The sequence below is a fragment of the Calypte anna genome, chromosome 1, assembly GCF_003957555.1.
Source record: "Calypte anna isolate BGI_N300 chromosome 1, bCalAnn1_v1.p, whole genome shotgun sequence".
Classification (NCBI taxonomy): domain Eukaryota; kingdom Metazoa; phylum Chordata; class Aves; order Apodiformes; family Trochilidae; genus Calypte; species Calypte anna.
In genome coordinates this window covers 14,917,348-14,939,043 of record NC_044244.1, presented here as the reverse complement: position 1 = coordinate 14,939,043, position 21,696 = coordinate 14,917,348, and the positions used below count along the sequence as shown (strand labels likewise).

Sequence of the window (21,696 nt, the reverse complement as noted above, 5' to 3'; positions counted from 1 at the left end):
TGACAGCTGAGAGTTCAAAGGCACTTCAAACAGAGAGGTTATCACAACAAATCCTGGAAAAAATGCATCTGAAACAACAGCCAAACCATAATGGTGCCTTGCTGGCAGTGAGCCATAGGATCTGCAGTTACACTCTGCACCTGAGCTACCTCACCAAGTGGAGCCCATGCTCTTTGGTGAAATGCCAGCAAAGCAGCCAGTGCTGGTGAGCAGCTTCCCACCCTGCTGCCCTCACCGCTCAGGAAAATGGAAATTGTGTTTGAAAGATTAATTACTGCACAGTGGGTAACCCTGTTGCCATCCCCCAACTCGCCCCCCTGAAGCTGCCTGCTCTGCATCTCCGCTGCTGCAAGATGCCAGGATTGCTCAGCTTCACACCATTTTAACAACATCATGTTTGCTTCTTTCACTGTTACTCTAATTTCATTTGCAGGTGTTTAATAACGAATACAGGCTGATTAGCATTTTGAAACATCTTGATGCAGAGATTGGTTTCTCCATTCTGCCCAGCCAGATTGGCAGCTCCCCAGAGAGGAGCTCATGCTTTCTCTCAAACAGAGCTATAAACAAAGACATACTTGGTTCAATTATCTTGCATCCATCTCTAGCAGCATAAACCAACCTGATGATTTATACATGCACAACAGCCAGAAGGTCTGGATGTTTCTCTTCCCTCCCATCTTTCCCCAGTTGTGTCCTACTTTTGACAGAGAGGAATACAAATGATACAAGGGAAAAGCAGATGTCTATAAAGCCTCCTATGGCTGAGACCACTCATCTATTATTTGCTGTCTGCCCAGAACTGAGAGGAAATCCTGTTGCAAGGAAGCAGATTCAGTGCATCGAAATAAGAAAAATAGTACTTGAGACTGGATTTAACAGAAACCTTGCAGTAATAAACTGAGATTTCCTTATCCTTCAGTAGTAAACCAGCACAACCCAGAGAGTAAAACCAAAGATATCTGCATTTGTAGAAGTCTTGCAGTGCCGGCTACATAAAAAATAACATCCCTTCAATGTTAGGAATTTGTTCAAGCTCTGTTAATGTGCTAATTCTACTGCTATACTATTTGTACAAGACCTATAACTTTGCTGAAGAAGATGCTAATAATTACTGTATAATTTACTATCAAATTCTGAATTTTGTCCTGCATGGAGAGAACATCTAAGATGGAAAGCAGAGGAGCAGCTCTCCATCACTTCACATGCTGAAACACACTGAGGAAAATGCCAAGTAAACAGCTTACTAGTGAAATGATGCTGTCAGATACCAGTGCAGAATTGTTAAAAATACCAGTATGCTGGGTTACTGTCATATACTGTCATATACACAGTGAAGCCATACCACATCATTTCCTCTGAAATACCTGCCAAAGTGGAAATACGATAGTATTACATTGAAAATAATTAAGGTGGATTTCTTTTGTTATCTATTTTCCACAGATAATTTTAAGATGCACACCTGCTCTAATTAGTGATCACCTGACCTTCCAGCAATTGATGTGAACAATATGAATGCCTGGAAATAAAACAGAGCAGCAGCAGATTTCTAAATTACAAGCATTATATGCTTGGTATCATAATCACAGCATCCATCCTTTATTAGATGTGGTGTGTAGCTCAGATCTAAAGCTTTGCTCCCCAACCTCCTTAAATCACTTTCATATGGCACATAGAAGGTAAGAGAAGATGAGCTGGTGTGGATGGTCTAAAATGTTATTTTAGACAATGACAAGAGGATGAAACAGGATAGGATCATTTCCTCAATAATCAATCTAAATTTTCCTAATACTTGATTCAATTTGGTCAATTCTCAAGTGCAACTCTGAAAACCATGGCAGAGAAAAAGACTGGGCAGGACACAGCAGAGGCAGCTGAGCACAGTTGCACTGATTTTTTCCTCAATTTTCCATTATTCTTTGCTTTGTTGTAGAGGGTAAAAACTGTAAAGGATATGGCTTTTGTGGAATTAAGTATTTCATTCTGAACAGTTCATATATTTGCAATATGAAAGCTGCTGTCTTCTCATTGTCTTTAAGTCCTTCAGAAGCATCTTAAATGGATTTATATCAAAAGTCTTAAGACATCAAAATTGAAATCAAATCAGGCTAGGGAAATAAATGACTTCTAAAGCAAACTGTTAATATAATCTTTCACCTTCCTTAAACATTTGTTAGAACAGGCACGTTTCAAAATTACACCTTCAGCTCTGAGATAAACTTTAACATCAGGTACTGGATGTCTATGGATTTTCCATAAAATATATGGAAATATTTTAAACCTTACTCAGTTTCACTAATTCCCCATTTCTTTGTTCTAACAAGAGTAAAACCACTGAAGAACTGCTCTTCTGACAGACTTGTGTGCCTGGGTTATCAGGATGATGATGATCTGTAATTTACCAGCTTAGTCTCTGGTGTTACACAAGTATATCAGATTTTTTTGAAATTTTCTTTAAAGAGATTTTTAAAGTCTTATCTGCCGAGTGCTAATTTTTATATTATGCCAGTCCAGCTGAACAATACAAGTTTATACCAAGCTTACCAACTCATTGCTTCACCTTAAGCCTGGTCACGGAAGGGGCAGAGGATCATACATTCATAACTTAAAGCAGCAGCTGTTTGGATTGAGAAAGGTTTTTGTGGAAACTTGGGATGCTTGGGAACAGCTAAGATTATTGGTCCACAAGCAATTAATCACCCTGTGGAAGAATCTCGACCTTAACATGTGGCTTAGTTCTCAAAACTAAGCCCCTTCTCTTCAAGTCCCTCTTCTTCTGCTAAAATTATTTAGCAGAATATTTGTCTGAACAAACTCCTAAACATCTTTACATTACTTAAAGGACAAAGTTTAGAAAGGTACCAGATTAACTGTGTAATAATTTAGTGGTAGTCAGACATGTGATTAAGGAGAACTCTGGAAACCAACCCTATCCTGTCCATCAAGTGGTCACTCTAATCCACAAGAGTTATGTTAGCACAGCCCACAGAAACCAGTAAAACCATAAGGTATAGTTTCATTAAAAAATCAGTATATTTGATTTTAAAGAAAAAATTCTGCTCCTTTCAGTGCTTAATTTTTATACATACATATGGTAAGATGCTATTTGAAGTATTGAGCAAAGCAGAATTATTTTCTGGAGGCAAACAGATCAATTTCACCCCAAGTAATGTCTGAATCAACACTTCCTAGGCTGCCTAACAATTCCCTCACTATTGGTTTCTCTGCCTCAGAGAAGATGCACAGTAACTCCATGCTCCTCTAAAGAACTTTGCATCCACTGCTTTGACTTTGTAGTTTACACAGAGAAATAATTCATCCATTAAATAAGATGTTGCTAAAAATATGCAGATGAAGCTTCTTATGACAGATGTCAGCAATTTAAGGAAAAAAACAGCAGAAAAGAACAAACAGATGGAGGATGCAGCCTTGAAAAAATGTACCCATAAAATTTCATGGTATTCAACTAGATATTGCTTAACCTTCATTACATAAAAAACACCACCAGCAGCATTTTAGGACACTCATTGAAGCCTTTTGCTATAATTGGCAAAGACTTCTTACAATATTAGCATGCACTTCAAGAACTTGGAAAAATAGTTTAGTTCACAGCAAGAAAGCAAACTGCACCTCAGCAGATTGCTGATGCATTTGCACATGACTGAAAAAGTCTTTATCATGCTGAGGCCCCCTGCTATAGGATCTATCCATTATACCTATAGAGCTGTGGGTAACATCCTGCACAAAGAACAGAAATTAGGGCACTTTAATGGATAGCAGTTATAGCAGTTGCTGCTGTCCAAAATATTTTTAAAAATCTTAAACTAAAGTGACAAAGCCAGTTCCTTTCTCTATTCAATGTTTTCCCTATCAAGTAAGTTTAGTGGCAGCCAGTAGGGCTAGAACAAAACCAACAGGAAAATTATTCTCCTCAAGCTGACTGACTGGCACTTTGTACTCTGCATCTGGTAAATGGAAAGCATATGGATCACTACTTCCATGTGATGGAAAAATTTCTACACTGAAAGGGTTTTCAGGCACTGGAACAGGCTGCCTAGGGAAGTAGTTGAGTTACCATCCCTGCAGGTACTTAAAAGAGATGTAGATGTGGTGCCTGGGGACATGGTTTAGCAGTGGGCTGGGCACTGCTGGGTTAATGGTTAGACTTGATATTAAAGGCTTTTTCCAACCTTAATGATTCTATTACTCTCTTTCATGTCAGAACAAACATTTGTATGAGACTTAGTGTCTTAGCATGCTGTTCTAATTTACCCCTGTCCCCTGACTCCTGATGGCAGATGTATATATATATATTTTAATGTTAATTTTTATTTAGCTAAAAATCTTTAGGGAGTTTTAATTCTAACACTTACATTTTCTCAAACAGAAATTTCATCTTTGCAACTTCATCTGAGTTCCCCCAGCAGACTGCTGGAGCTGCTATTCAATCTGAACAGGCTGAGCAATAGACTACTGAACAACCAAAAACAGGAGCAATTTCTCCCCACAACAAATAGTTCTCAACATTAATCACATCAAAGGAATTCTTAACTGTTTTTCATTGTGTATGTTTCAGTATTTTTGTTACCGTGTACTAGTGGATTCTGAAGGGTGGACAACAGTTGCTGCATGTCTGGCCAAAGGAAGAAGCTGTCTAGGAGAACCAGTTAGTCCATGTGTTAGCTATGGGTCTGAGCAAGATAACAGTTAGGTAACTCTGATCTCCCATTAAATGATGCTCAATTTCGGATTTTTTTCTGAACTGAAGGTTTTCCTTCATATTGCTGTATCCTATTCCTCTTAAAGTTCAGCCTACTACTCCACTTGACTTCTTTCAAGCTTCTAGGCCACATCCAGGCCACTGGCTACAATTTCCCACTCTCCTGTCACACCACAAGTGTTTCAAACCTTCATTTTTCATTATATTTATCAGGAGGGGAGAGAGACAAGTCTCTGCTACTACTATAACACTGTCTGACAAGCTTCTCTCATCTTACATGTTCTCCTTACCTTGAGAAATGGACTCAAACCAAGAAAAGGCAAAATTATGTTTAGTGTAACCTATGTTTAATTTAACCAAGTGTTAAAGCCCAACCATCAGAGATTTCACAATGGCTGGCAGAACTTATTAGGTACACATGGATACCAGTCCCTCCACCATGCTTAAAAACTGGGAGCAGCAATAAGAAATACCTGCTTTTCATTATAGGACATACAATTACCTTAATGACACTACACATAGAGTGACTTTTTCCTACTCTTCCAGAGTATCAGATGGTAGAATCATAGAATCATAGAACTGGCTGGGTTGGAAGGGACCTCAGAGATCATCAAGTCCAACCCTTGAACCACCGTTGCAGTTGCTAGACCATGGCACTGAGTGCCACATCCAGTCTCTTTTTAAATATCTCCAGCGACGGAGAATCCACTACTTCCCAGGGCAGCCCATTCCAATGCTTGATCACTCTCTCCGTAAAGAAATTCTTTATGTGAAAGTGTCACTTAGTAAAAGTGTCAGGAAACATTTGAGGTCTCTGTGCTCTACCGAGTGTTCTGTCTTAGTCTTAATTCAGAACCTGACTAGACACATGTTTCAGCCCAGTGCAAAATAAAATTAATCAGCAGTAATTAAATGTACGATTTTATTATCACGACCACATCATAAATAATTCAAGTATTATATTAATAACACATAAACTTGTGAGAGGTCATACAACTATGAAAAACAATCATCTGTTCACTTAACAAACAACGAACAGTCATACCTACAGAATTTTAATGGGCAGAATTAAAATTAAAACCTGATCAAAAGGAAAAATTTTTATTAGTTTTGAGCATTCTTAGCTGAATATCCGTGCCCTTCACGCATTTCTACCTATGATCATTTTAACCTCTTTAATCATTAGACAATAAGTAATTTTCAAGTATTTTGTGTTTCCTTTTAACACTGAATTCTTTCAGGTACAAAATCAGCTGTCCAGCTGAGGGAAGAAAAGAAACAATATGGCTTTCTTCTCTAATTCTTTGTGCATAGCTGTGAAATTGCTCTAATTCTCAAGAAATTAAGCAAGAGACAAAATGACAGGAGCAGAAATATCACTGGAACTAGACATCATGAAAGGCTACAGCAAGGGAACAATTAAAGGAGAAGCAAACCCACATCTGCTAAATGTTTTCATGAGAAGTCACAAGAATATATTTTTGCCCAGCAGGTAACAGCAGGTAATATGAGATTTCTGCCCTGTTTCCCTCTCTCTAGGATGTATTCCAGTGGATTACAGACAACTTACATGTGTACTTTAAAGATCAACCCCTTCAGTAATGTTTTCTGCTTTTTAACTTGTAGAATCCAAACTCTGATCTACAAAAAACCAAACCAAAAAACAAGCCACCCTGAAATAACATACTATTACAGAGGCACTACACTCTCTGACAGCAATTTTTGACATATTCCCAGCATGTTATCAACCTTGAACTTGTCCTTTTTATTGACAGGCATATCCTCTTTCTAAAGTTTGTGCCTACAAGAGGTTGTGCCTGGTCCACTGAAATTTCACCTCTCACCAAAAAACTTTGTTTCTTCATGTCCTTGAACAACTTCCCTAAACCTGATTTTTTTACCTCTTTTGTTCATCTTTTACGATAGACTTTCCTGTTTCTTGTAGCTTCCAAATTACTGATGGGCATGAGAACTCCGACCAGTTTATAGACACAAAAGTGGGCTCTAATAGTGTCATCAGCAAGTCATGAAGCCTCCAACATTCCAATGCTGTATTTAAAATGTCTAAGCCAATCCTCACAAAACCCAAGATCCATTAAGAGACAGAGAAACAGTTCGGTCTTCAATCTCATTCTGAAAAATTTTCATCAGCTAAGTGCTGTACTTTGGACTAGTTCTTTCTTTCAAGTATTACCTGACTCTTGAAGAACTTCACCAAGCTGCAGATCATCAAAGAATGTTTAGAAATTTTGGGTAAATACAGCAGAGGTGATCCTGTCCAATATTTTGAAGCCTTTGCCATGATCAATAGATATTTTAGTAGTACAATAGAATCAAGAAATATAAGATAAACACCATATTCTAGCAGATGAAGTGGACAAAATGCCATGATGTGATAGAGGGCAAGACTCAGTACCATAGCACCTAAAGCATCATGTATTTATGTGCAGGTGAAGATGTAATGTGTGTGATGGGGCTGTGGATCACTGATGTGACTTGTGTGGACAGCTGTTGGTGGGACAAGACAATTATTGCTACCACCACCTTGATGCTTGCTGCAAAGTGTCCCTTCATTCCTGTTCACAGCAATCAAACATGAATGGAAAAGAAACACCTTATGCCACAGCATATCCTCAGGCACATGGCAAGCCCTCACAAGAAATGGTGTCTGGGATTATTTTATTGCTTGTGAAACAGATGCCATTTCACAAATTTTAAACAACCCAAGTGCACAACAAGCAGCAGCAAGGAAGCACAGAGGCATTCTGGGGACAGAATTAGCTACAATTTCCATCCTGGCAGCCGTCAGGGTTGAGAAAGACTTGTGGACTCCCTGTGACCCCAGAAAGGGCTTTACAGTTTGTTTAGTGGTTTTCCTGTGGTTCTACAGCAATGGTTCACTTTCCAAACACCCAGCTTCAGCAATGAGAACATACACACACCTGTGCCTTCACACCTTCACTGACCGTTCCCCTTATTTCTCTGAAACTCTTATTTCTCTGAAAATTCTTCTTGTGAAGAATTTCCCCATTTCCTCTGGCAGACAAACCTTTGGGAAATCTCAGTGACAACTGCTAACTGGAAAGTGGCTTCCAATCACACCAAGGGGCTCCCAGAGATAACCTGTGCCACATGATACTTTCCACTGAAATCCAGACAGGTTTTGTCACTCTGTTACACACAGGTGCCTACAGGCAGGCACTCTGGGAATTTGATTGTGGAAGTTCTGGGTTACCCCTGCTCTGACACATTTGAGAGCATAAGGACAGAGCACCACACTCCAACCAAATTATTGAAAGAACTGGGGTAACTGAATTGGAGAATTTCTAACTTCTGTTTCTAGATCTAAAAGTATTTAGTCTTTCTGACTGTATTGCCTTGCAGCATTTAATTTAATAATTAAATTACTGAAACAAATTGGACAGAAGATTATGTAAAATGTATCATTTTAGAATTTCATGCAAATTTACTATAAAATAAATGGCTACCTATTTAATCACGTTTTTTTTCCCACCTAATTTTACATTTGATTTACTTAATAATTAGCATTTCTACAGTTCTTTTGGTTACAACAGAAACACCAACTAGCTGCCTATTCACAGTGTAAGTATCAGTTCTCCCAGGAGACACCTTGTTCCTACAGTGTATTAAGATAGCTCACCTCAATGAATACTGGTGGAAAGGGCTAAATGTAGGGGTCAATAATAACAGGTATAATATTTTAGTATGAGAGTATTATTAACAGAACAGCATGCAAGAATTGCTGGCATGATGTAACCAATTCTTTTCCACAAAACTCAGGCAAAGGCTGCACAAATAATGTACAATAAGAAACAGTACCTTTTATTCCATCAGGGAAGAAACTACAAGACAGCTCAAGGTAAAAATTTTAGACATTTGAAGTTTAGTAAAATGAAGTCTATCTAGACTTATTCTTACTTAGAAGTAACTTTTATTAACATGTGTGCTGTGCACTGTGTCTCAGTAGTATTACCAAAGGAATGTCATTAGCATCTCAAAAGCATCACTCAAGTTATAGTTGCCAAAAGAAAGCCCAAGCCCATGGTCAAAAAAGACCAAAGACAAAGAAAGCAAGGTTTTTGTTGCAACTCAGTATGAAGGTTAACTTATCAAAAATAATCACTAGAGGTTCAACCTCCAAATGGAATAGATTCTATTTCAGTGTTACAATCTTGTTTTTCTGAATGCTTCCAAATACTACAGAAAACAATGAAGAAACAGAAAAAAAATTATTGAGTTTAATTATCCCAAAATGTTAGATGTACAAAGCCACTGTAGAAAATAATCTGTGGAGATTATAAAGGTAGTTCATTTGTTTCTTATGCTATGCAGCAGTGCCTTATTCCAGGGACTGCCAAACCAGCACTGTGCAGAAATTATTTTTCCTAAAATCACTATCACATATTTCCATGGCAAGCGAAGAGAGAAAAAAGTATTTATCATTCTGAAATTTCCACTGAAATCAAAACAAAAATCTGTGTCTGTCTGTGTGTGAAAATGATTTTCTGAATTTGGATCTGAGACAGAAATATGTAAGGACAGGGATTTTATAATATAGCTCACATGAATTAGCATACAGCTAGCACTTCCCTGTCCTGTTTAAGTTCTTGTTACTGACATAAATATGAAGTTTGTATTTTAATAGTTCTAAAAATAACCTTTTAGCCAACTTCACCTTTCATTTGAAGTACTGAGTTAATTTCAATTACTGTAACAGCAACTGAGATACAAACACTACATTTTAACTTACTGATAACTATCTTTCTGCCATTACAACTGAAATCTATCCAGACTGAAAATTTGCGATCTTGTGTTCCTCATTTAAAAGAGTGGTGGAAGGGTATTTTTAAAAACCATCTTCTCCCTGATTCCAGTAGGTGGCAATAGCTCTGCCCTGAACAGCTCCGAGGGAGCAGGGGAGTGAAGCGCCGCATCCCTGCCCACACACCCTGTCCTGGGGGGGCTCTGAATTAATCACCCAACAGAGCTCCTCAAAGAATGATTCCTCCACTCTCTGCCTTAAAATTCACTGCAAATCATTACTATTATAACAGAAAACGGAGCCCCAAGGAGTTTTTAATAATACTCTAAGACCACTTATGACAAGATGATTATTTCATGCCTGATTTGTGAGAGTGAGCACTCAGCACAGAGTATCTCTCTCTCTCTCTCTCTCCTCGATTTCTGCATGCAGGTGCAATACCTAAGGAATTTTATAAAATACATAAATGTAAGCAGTTACACGTTCTCTATTTTTGACATTTATAAACATTGGGTACCACTGTCAGTGAAACTTAAAATTTGAGATCTGGCAGTAGAAGAATTCAATAGAAATCAAAGTAATCATCTGTTTTCCATGTTCTCTGGCAACTAAAAGAACTTCACATAAATAAATGCTTTTTAACAATAGTTATTTTGCCAATAAAGTATGCTAAATGGGAACATACATCATCTAAATCACAGGTCTGAAGAACTAAATAATCACACAGAGCCTCAAACTCATCTCTCATTATCATATATGCAAAGCTAATGTGACAGCTGTGGAAAACTACAGGAAAAGAAATACATACAGCCCACAATCATGACAAAATGCCCTAAGTGCTGCTGTTCAGAAGTATGACCTGCCAACAAACAGACTGCCCATTTCCTAGTCTGTACTAACCAACAAGATGTATTAGAACAAGGCCATGACTTTAAAGAACATGAATCAATAATTCTAGCTCATCTTGTGTCAGTGAGGGATTTATATTACTACCTCCATTCTCAAGGAAATGAACAACACATGCAGATAGCAGATTCCATAATTTTTATGAATTAAACTCATCAAACATACTCAATTATTCAACAGCCCTAATGTAGAAATGTCTTAATTTTTTGCCTCAAAAAGAAAAAAAATACTCTGAAAATGTCATCCTTTTAAGAAAGAAAGAGAACATAATTTCACTGTATCAGATAGTGTGATTACTTATTAGTAATAAAGGTGTGTAAGATTTGGATTAGAGATTATGGAAATGGTACAAACTGCTGTATGGAGGATTGGGTTCAACCTTGATGAATGTTCTTTACCAATAAAAATCCCCACCCACACGAATCTTTCAGAAATATTTTCTGCCTGCAAAATAGAGAAAATTTTAATTTAGTAAATTAATAGATGTAAAAACCTAAAGCAATCTGCTGAGTTTCCCATTGAAGATTTTATTTAAATCTGCACTTCAGAGTCAATATCTGAACAAATGAAAAAAGCAACTATTGGAAATATTCCTCTCTTAGAAGAAAAATCCCCAAGCTCCCAAGTATGAGTCAGTTCCTTCAGCAATGGCTCCAAGGCAGCAGGGGAAAACCCCAGCTTTCTTCCAGCAGTAGCTCCCTGCACCCTCATGCTCTCCAAGTGATGCATCCTCCTCTGTTCTACACTCTGATTTCTTTGGCCAAGGAAAGTGCCATGGCCACGCTCTGTTCCTGCTGTGACATCAGCCCAGGAGAAGCCCCCTGGTCAGGATGGATGTCTGTCAATCTATGCCTAAAAAAGATGAGCAGCTGAAGAACTAATTAGCAGCAGGCTCCTATGGGCAATAAAAGATTCTCTTCTCCAGTGTACATTTCATAAGAGGGAGAGAGGAAAGCTACAGGAATAATCCACATAGTTTAAGCATGCTAGCAAGAAGACTGCTAATTATCTTATATATGTTGGCATTTTTTCCCCTTGCTTTCCTATCTATCTGCTTTGTCACCTGCCAGCAAACATACTTTTAGAACAGGAAACAAGATTTATTCTAGGCCCATGTCACCTGACAACAGAATTACTGAAATGAGCAGAAATTGTACTTTTCCAACAGAATGTAAATTTGAATTTTAAATACCACAGCATCTTCTTCCTTGGACCCCTTTTAAGTGGTGAGTAGCACAAAATTGAAGAGTTTCCATTTGAATGAATGTAGCACAATTTTTCCTGACACAAACCAGCATTCACATTCAGTTCTACCCAGCTCTGGAATGTTTTTGCTCAAGGGCCACTTTTGCTTTTATATTCCAGTTACCTCAGTGCTATAGTAACTGAAGTAGTTGTTACAACAACTAAACCAAACCGATGTCAGAATCTGTCTTCATCATTCTCTACCAGAACACCTTTTAAATATTAACTTAGAGGAAGATCACAAAACACTGTTCAGCAGCAAAGTGCAAACAAGCTGGTCAAGAAAATAGAAATGATGCTTCAAACTAACCAGGCCTGCTTTAAAATCCTATTTTGTGCTGGGTGTTTCCAACAAGTCAGTTTTGTCTTAATCATAGAAACAAAATGTTTCCAGAGTCAGAATACATTCACTTCATAACAGGCCTGAGTAGGAGTATATTTTGTCCTTCCTTTCAAGAATCTAAAAATTTCCATTAGTTGAGTAGATATAATGAGTTAAAGCTATTAACAGTAATTCCTAAGTAACTACCCTAAAGGAATGTAAATAGTTTCAGTGTAGAGTATCATGTTGGGCTGTTCATTATTTTAGACCTAAAATGCAGATACAATGTACAAAGGACCTTAATTGGTCAGGCACAAGATTCAGTCAAAAATAAAATAATACAAAAAGAAGTTTTCTTCCCCTTGAAAACAACTATGAAGAGACTGTATCTTCTGTTAACGCTACAACAAAATTTCATGCTCAATTTAAATTTTTTAAAAAGTGCATGTATAGATTTTAACATATTTTTAAATGCTTAAAGAGATCTAATCAGGCCCACCAAGAAATATTTTCTTCTTAGAAGAACTTAAAGACCTGATGCCTCAGAGATCTGAGCAGGAAGGGTAGCTGAAAGAATCAAACGTTAAAATTGGACTTACTTTGCTGTCTACTCCTACAGGCTTCATCTATAAGGACACAATATATTGCATTGCCTTACTCTTCTATTCTTCCTATTTGCTCTTACTAATTAGCAGAGATAGCATTAAAACATGCATACAATATCTCTTAAGTTCCTCTTCTACCTCCCCAGCTCTCCACAATCACACTGTAAGTGCTACCATTGTGATTACACTTTCCAGTATGCCCCTCCCAGAAGAGACTTGTGCCTCAGATTTTAGGCTGACAAAGAATGTAAGCAGTCTGCTTTCTGTAATTTCTGCTTTCACATTCCTCACTAAGATATATTAGATATCATCATGCTGCAGTACATGCTCCCAGTCCAACAGGACAAATAGCACTGCATACGGCCACTTGGCTGCTCTGTTTCCATACTTATTGGCAACAGTGAAGACAATCGGAATGGAATGCCATTAGAAACCACCCACAAATTAGTTTTATTTCCTAACTGATTCCAGAGAGGAAAGGGGGGGATTCTGCCTTCTGGTTCCTACTGAAGTGATGACTATTTCTACTGAGTGAATATTTAGCATATTGTCCAGAAAGGAATTTCTCTAAGAGTGGTGGTTGTAGCTCTTCTGAGTGCTGCTGATGCACACATTGATGCAAACCTCCTGTAGATCTTGCTACTTTCCTGAATCATTTACTCCATCTACTACCTTTCTGCTTTGCAGATGTAAGAACCATAATCCACGTATAATCTTCAGCTACTGATCTGAAGATTTGCTAAAAGAAATACTGGCTCCTCCTCTAATTGCTGCTGAATTAAGCAGCACTTTCTAATGCAGGCCCATGAAGAAAGATTCCAAACCATCGTTTCAGCAATAAAATCTTATACCAATACCTCCTGCACACCAAAACAAGCAATGTGTACCTGTGAACAGAGGAGTACTTCATTCCTGGAAGGCTGCCCTGGTGCAAGCTTTTCTGTGGTAACAGGAAGGCTGCCCTGGTGCAAGCTTTTCTGTGGTAACAGGAAAGGTCTGCATGCCCATTCCCCATGATGTACTGAAGATGGATTCTCAGTCTTTAAATGTGTGAATACACACACACAGTTCTGGCATTAGCAAAGTCATCACAGCAACCTTTACAAATGTACTTGTCACATTGCAAAAGAATCTTTTTATAGGACAGCAAAACAAGTGTAATGACCTTATTTATGTCTGTCTTTATTTACAAGCTGTGAAAGGAACCTGACATTCCTCAAAAAATCTAGTGTTGCTACAAAGAAAAAGTATTATAATAATTTTAGCCGTCTCATTTGCTATGCATTAGACATCAAGCAGCACTGCATGAATGTCAAACTCCCCAGAACACTGTGACAGACACTGGCATCTCTCCTGTTGGACATGAACCAGGCTGTTGTCTCAGAATCCAGCTAATGAACTCCCATTATTTATTTTTTAGGCACTGGAATCTAGTTAGTTTCCAGGCAGGAATGCCAAGGTCATTGGGCACATTCCTGAAATGGAAATTCTAAAGCTGGAAACCAGGGTTGGAGTGACTGCCTAGCCTGCTTCCTCACGTTGCCCCAGTATTTAAATCCACTTTTCCCCAAAACAGGTTTCCAAGGTACAGTTAAACTCCTGAGCAAAATGAGAGACATAAGCAACAGGCATGCACAGGCAGTGACACATAACACAATTATTAAGGATCTGCAAACATGCCATTAATTTTACACAGAAGGAAGGAGCTCAGGAGAGCACTGGCCAGAGGAAAATGAAGAGCTTCCCAAATGCAGAGCACTTGCATTCACTTTTGCACTGAATGCCCTTAGAGAGAAGAATACTTCTTTATATTGACAAAAGCAGGGCTCTCCATGAAGCATAAAACTCCTGAGGTGTTGCTGTAATGAAGTTAATAAAAATGGCTGAAGAAAACAAATCATTCAGCTACTCTCCCTTTACAGATTTCTGCTCCCAAATGTCCCCCTTTGGGGCCTTTGGAGACCTGTTAGCTAATTTTATGGACAGGATGGCTTCTAGGCTTGTCTCTGATCTGCAGATGATGTTATTATTTCTTCATAATTGTTTACTGTACAAAGTCAACATCTTTCTCTCCAGAGGGAGGCTGCTCAGAATCACTCATGAGAGCCTTTTAGCTTCCAGCTGTGGGCCTGCTGGTCTTGACAACACTCCTGTCACGGGTAATGTCATGTCAAGGCATTATTAGTAGCTCCTTTCATTGACTTTAAGAATATTATTAGAATTTAAAGTTACTTCTACTTCTAGAGGACTTTTGGCTGGCCTTTAGGGTTATTGTAATTACACAAACAGAAGTTTCAAGGTTTCTGTGAATACTTTGATAGTAATTGCAGTTGTGGGGAAAAACTAGATTTTTGGTTGTGCTCTGAGAGCACAGAACTGAAAGCAGTCACCTCCATATGCAGTCCTGGCTGAGCGATGGACTTTGTCCATGACTTCTGCTGTGCCACCTGAGATTCATATTGGAAAATTCCCATTGCAACCCTAGCTGTAAGAGTGAGATAATGCTTTATAACACCTTCATGGAGATTTTATAATTTAATGTTCATGAAGGGAACAGAACTGCCAGGCTTTCTGTGCTACTGCTGAGTGCAAAACTTCCCTAAGACTTGGAGAACTGATTCCTGACACAGAACCCTCAGACCATACCAGAAGACAAGACACAGCTCTTCTTTTATCACAAAGTGGGTTATTTTAGAATATTCTTGCTCACTGTCTTGAAACCATCCTTGATATGTTCCTGGGTCGGTGACAAGATTTGCATGAGGACAGTTGTTTTGTTTACTGATTCAGTAACAGCAAGGGCAGCAAAGTACCTGACTGTGCTGGTGCCCTGGGCAAGACACTGCCCTCAGTGTTCTTGCAGTACCAGTCAGGCTTATGTAACTGATAGAATAATAAAGAATAAATCTCTACTCTTAGAGGTATGGTCTTACAAGTGCACCCACTGAACATTACCTATGCTGTTTCAAGGCCTGACTGGGACTTGGTCAGATTTATTCATATGTGGTCTCCCTCCCCCAGGACCATTGCTGGTCACTGACCTCCCTATCTTCAAAACAGGCAGAATGCTATACTACTCATGAAAAACATTTGGAAGCTCTAGTTGTCTCCCTAGGTTTCTATGACAACCACAGCAACATAAACAGCCTTTCTGGCAGCCACAGGAGACTGAAATCTCTGTTCTCTTCCCTCCCCTCCCTAGAAGTTCTCAACATAGAACATACTGTAACCAAATAAAAATTATTAACAATAAATATATTTGATGCCTAGTACACCCAGCTGGCATCAGGGAAACTTCTTGCAAATAAAAATATATTACAGTATTTTACAGTATCTGTCAAAATGTTGCCTGTTAGGTCAGTGTTATTGAAGTACCTTGGGACCAACTGTAAAGAACGTTGCAAAACTATAAATGCATAAACAAGATGGGTTTCTATGTCAGCTTGTGCAGCTGCCAGGAGTTTTTTTAAAATATGAAAAAGCCTTCTCTGTTGGTGCCTCTCAGTACCTCTCACCTTGCTGGTAGGTTACACATCAGGGATAGATAAGCCCTGGAGCAAATATCAAGACAAATGGGGTTAAGACAGCTGCAGAGCTATGTGACTGCAGGAACCTCTCCATGGGGCAGGTCCCAGATTTCCAGCAGGAAAATAATAAAGAAAATGTGACTGCAGCAGCAGTGAGGTGTTCTGATGGCACTGTCAATCCAAACCAAGCAGAAGTCCTTTCTCTGAACCTCCTGTATCAGGCAAGGTAGTCAGAGCTGCTGCTTCTGGTAACACTCAGGCAAAACGGGGTCTAATGAATCCCAAAGAAATAGCTCAGGTCTTTCTTCCCTCCTGAGCAAACTTCATATCAAAATAAATGTGCCATATGAGGCCAGAGTGACTCTGGAGGTTTTAAACCATTTAAGCCCATTCAGCCAATACTGGATGGCATGAAGCCAGCAGAATAAACAGGAATCACAAAGTGCCCGCATGAGATAATTATGATTATCAGCTGTCCACAGATAGCAAAATCATCTTTCAAACAATTAAACCAGCTTCCGATTGTAAAATTACCATAGAAAAGGTGGCATGAAAGTCAAGAAAAAAATTAATAGAAAATGCTAAGTCTCCACATGAACCTTTGCATATTTCCTAAGTATGTTTATGAGTTTATGATGTTATGGCATAGATGAATTAAGGTGAGGTGATTTATCAGCAGTAATTACATGTTAATTTCCTTGTGGTACAGAACAACTCTAAACTCTAATCCAAGACCTAATCATTATTGAAGTATTGATAAACTCTTACAGGACATTGTTCCAACTTCCTTAAGAACAACAAATACTTAAGAAAAGCTGAAGACTGCTGTAACTTCACAGGGAACCTTTACGCTGCCAAAGAAAAAGAAGTGTGATATATTCTGCAGTTGCACTGGCACTTTTCTATGAATGCACACTTCTTTTACACCACAAATGCAACGTATGGGATGATGATTCTTTAAGCACAGAACATAGAAATCTGTGTCCACAAACCATGCTTTTGACAACTGAAACTTTTTAGATTTTTAGATTTTTATATTATAAAATTAAGCAACGTGGTTTCTTTAGTAAGGCAATAATAAAAGTGTCATCTAATTCAAGTATTTAATAACTCAGAGGGCTTCGGGTGTATATCTAGGGAATATGCTCCACAAATGAGTGAAGACATGAGGAAAAATTTTCCTAATTGCTGGTGTACTTTTGCCACATTTTCTAAGTGGCTGACTATATTGCACACACCAGGGTCAAGTCTTCTATTTAGAACAGTTGTTAGAATCTAATCGTCCATTTTTTACAATGTCAATTTATTTTTTTTTCTTCCAGAACATCCTAAGAGTAACACGTTATATAAAAGCAAAAATCTTCTCACTAGCATATAATATGTGGTCAGTTGAGTATAAAACCAGAAAATCTTGAAAAGTGACATACCTGCCCCATGCAGCTTTCATTGTAGAATCTTTATCAACAGGAATACATGAGGACTCAACAACATTTGATTCATTCAATTTGTAGCAGAGACCACAGTCTGGATCTAACATACACCCATTACAGTAACTGAAAGAGAATGAAACAAATACTTAAGCAACACTACATTCATTGGTACACATCAGAAGCATCTCCTAATCAATCTTGGGATGCACACAGTCAAACTGTCAGTGCTGGAGACAAGATAATAAACACTGATAAAAATCTAACACAGATTGCTTTTCCCTTCTGTACAGCCAGTTGGTGGCCCAGTTGCAAAACTCCCAGTCACACCTAGTTAGGCTGTGTAAGAAGTCACTCATGGAATAATTTTTATTAAAGAAGGACAGATTGGGGTTGAAAAGGAAGAATCAAAAGTCATACCTGATCACCAAACTCATATTTGGATACAGGAGTCAGTCTGAGACCACAATACCACGTGTCTCCATTGCACACAATGGATGGAGCCAATACATTAATGGAGCCAATTCACAAACTGGCACCTAGCACCCAAAAACATCCCACCAGCCCTTCACTTGTCACTGCAGAATGTGCAGTGCTGTGGCAGATCATTCCTATTCATCACACTTGCCAGCTATTCCAAAATCACATGCTCAAGACCATTGCTACTGTGGTGAAACTACCTAGGTAGTTTATGTTCCCCAGAAGCCATCTCAAATTCAGAGATAAATTTTCATCATTGAAGGCCCTGATATATTCTAAGGGATAACTTCGGGAGTTAAAAATAGGAGAATGAAAAACTGCAAAATATGGTGTAAGTCTGGAAATATAAAAATAAACTGTGAAATATAAAATCTGGAAATGTGTAATTAAAGTGACCAAAATAGATTTGTATATCCCTGTAATAATAAAACCAAGGAACTAATCCTTTCTGAGGGTGTATCTCTATCATAACAATGACTTAGTGAATGAAGAAATAATCTGCTTAAGCTACTGTACCATTATGAGGAAAAGTGAAGGTAACTGTATAACAAACTCCCAAGAAACTAATTCAGAAAAGCAGATTATATGGATGTAAAAAGTCTGAAAGTACATGCTTAAAATCCAGACTTCTGGATTTTTCTCACTATGATGTTTCTCAAAGCGTTACAATAATGTCACTTCTTATGTTAGTTAGCCAAAAACAGGGCTAGGAAAGTGTTTAAAACAATGTATTCATTTCCATTTTACAATTTCTCCCAAGTTTCAGAAATTTGTGCCCTTTTTTATTGTGTGCTTTCTAAATTATCAAATTGCCACAGAATATCCATGTTGCCTACTTTTTAGAAAATAGATCTATTTTTAAGTACACTTTCCTCTTTCTTAGCTGATAGGTCAAATTCAGGTTTGAATAGCTTTTTTCATTTTTATTTTTTGTATTAGGAAAGCTGCATTAAATCAGATATAAACTGCAGAAAACAGTTTTAAAATGGATATGAAACAAAACATTCAGGTAGAAGTCAATCATCTAACTGTAGCAAAAATGTCTTCTCTTGCAAAGATAAATTAGAAAATCATAACTCTGCAATTATCAATTATTAAAGGAAATGACAACTCCAATATGACATTAGTGAGGCTTAGTTACATTTTTTTAATGAATATAAGAACAGCGATGAGAAAAAAGCAAAACAGTTGTCAGGGACAGTCTTTTATAGATCACATCTGTGTTTAAGTATGTGATGATACTAAATATAGCTAAAAATTATATCTTCTAGTGAAAAGAATCCTATGGTATCAAACAGGAAAATATATACAATTTTCAAATTGTGGAACGTCTTCTACTCAAATTACGTTTTGTATCAAAGCACCTTTCAGTAATATGAATTTCTAAAAAGACCTGGGGTGCCAGCACATCCAGCACGGCACTGTGGCATAGAAAGCAGCCATTTCCAAAATACCTCATGGTATCAAGTGGAGTAGTGGACTTTTAAGTCAACTATATACAAATTGTGTTCAATGTAAACACAATGTGCAAAATTAAAACACTGAAGTGGTCTTCAGGAAACAGTTCTCTTCAGAAAATTTCAGGATTGAAGGTTTATCTAGATTTATTCTTTTTAGGTTTTACTTTAAGCAGAAATACAGTCAAATACCCAACATCAGCAAGAACAACAGCAAGACACCAGAATGCAGAGGGATGACAATTAGTTGCAGCAAGAAGTGTCGTGTTCATAATGCTGCCAGCAGAAGACAGGATAGGGACTGAATGTCCCATCATTTCCCTCAAATGTCCTCACAAAAAAAATCACTTCAGGAGTTGAATGACAGAACTGAAACATGTGTTGTCTGTCTTGTCCTAGTGGGTCACTCTATGGCTGACTTCATAAAAGCACGTATGAATTTGAGTATCAGGAATTAGTAAAAATCAGAAAGCAGAAGGTATCTTATTTATACCTCCCTCCTGATCCAACAGTCCACAAAAAAATGGAGAATTTCGATTACTGATTCCAGTGTCTGCCAACACAGCTCTTAATTCAGCTGTTCCTCAGGCTTTACTTGGTATGCACAACTGTGTCTTCCAGTTGACATTCAACATAATAAAGGCTGCTGGATTTCATGTCATGCTAAATGTCAGAGGTTATAGTTACTCATAACAGTTTAAATATTTTAAAGTTATTATTTTCCACAGCTTTTCTGAAGCTTATCTTTCAGGTTGAAAAGCTAAATAACAAATATATAAAAAAAAACACATTACCTTTGGGTTAGGATTTTTCAGGCTTTGATACCAGGTTTTAAACAGAAGACCATTTTTATGTCAGAGAAAACAAATCCAACCTAGAAGACTTAAAGCCCTTTCAGATCTATCTCTCAACAAACTTAGAGTAGAAGGTTGCTGCTTAGACCATCTAGCATTCTTTTGTGCCCCTTTTTGCCACTGATATGAATTATGCTTTGATAAGGCAGATAGTAATTGCTTTTTCATAGATGAAGATTGATGGTTTTTTCCTCCAAAATTCCAACATATACAAGTTACAACTGCTTCATAACACAATACAGAAATCTCTATTGGTTAATAAAGACTAATGATCACAGAAGATGCAACATGAAATCAGAAAATATTATTATATTTTTTTAAAGAATTAAAAACCAACCAAAAAATCAGATTCTGAGGTGGTTTAAAGCTATCGCTCAGAAAGTAGAAATAAAATATATATATAGCAATTTCAGGCTTTGGCTCTTCTTCACTCTAGCCCCATTACTATTTGCTAAACATAAATATTTAAAGAATTTGAAATTGAGCTTGCATTTTTTTACATACATGCTCACAGTCATGTAAATAAATTAGAACACAAAATTTACCAGGAAAATAAGTGCATAATGTAATACTGAAATGTTACCAGCTCCAATAGATCTCACTCCCATCCTCAGACATATCAGCCTTACCCAGATACACCCACATATATGTCAACATATACTACTATAAAAATACTGATACTTCTTCAAATCTACACCACAGACCAGTTACGGCCTTGAAAGCTCTATACCAGATTAATCCAGGATGTCTGTGGTAAGAAGGAAATTCATATCCAATGGGAAATATGTTTCCTGTACTACTGTGATTCTATGACTCTGTGAAATATTTATATCTGTGCTAAGGTTATGACCTCATGTCTTGGAGAAAGGTTCCTCTGTGGAGACCCAGCTGAAAATTCCCAGGCAGTTTGGTTTTCAATCAGACTGACAACTCATCAGGACTGAAATACCCGAGAAAGGTAACCTGATTTTGATGAAACCAGCAGCAGTACAGCAGGAGGGTTTCACAGTGTGTGTACCTGTGTACCTACTTCCCTCTTGTTTACCAGCTGGGCTCCTAGGCAACCCAATGAGAAGACACACATCTAAACTTCAGATCCTTCACTCAGCCTATGCAAGCAGAATAACAACAATCAGGAATGTCAGGTTCCAGAATGCCAAAGATGCCCAGCTTCTTTCCAGCTCAGAGGCGTGAGGTCTACAAAATAAAAGACTCAGTAGCTCAGCCGCCCAGTTTACCTGAAACTGCCATGGAATGGGATTTTGAGGTTCTTGCCTCATTGTCAGACCACATTTACTGCAATTCCCAACTACAGTTCTGCCAATTCAATCAAGGCATCCCTGCCTTGATTTGATTCCATGAGATGGGAA

General features: G+C 37.9%; 1 protein-coding gene across 1 annotated transcript in view; it reads right to left on the bottom strand.

Annotated features, from left to right (window-relative positions):
• SLC2A13 (solute carrier family 2 member 13) overlaps positions 1-21,696 on the bottom strand; it is a 149,423-nt gene that overhangs the window by 9,165 nt on the left and 118,562 nt on the right. Inside the window, exon 7 of the mRNA XM_030463574.1 lies at positions 17,536-17,661. Within this exon, the coding sequence (XP_030319434.1) occupies positions 17,536-17,661 (126 nt within the window). The remainder of the gene's footprint in view (positions 1-17,535; positions 17,662-21,696) is intronic.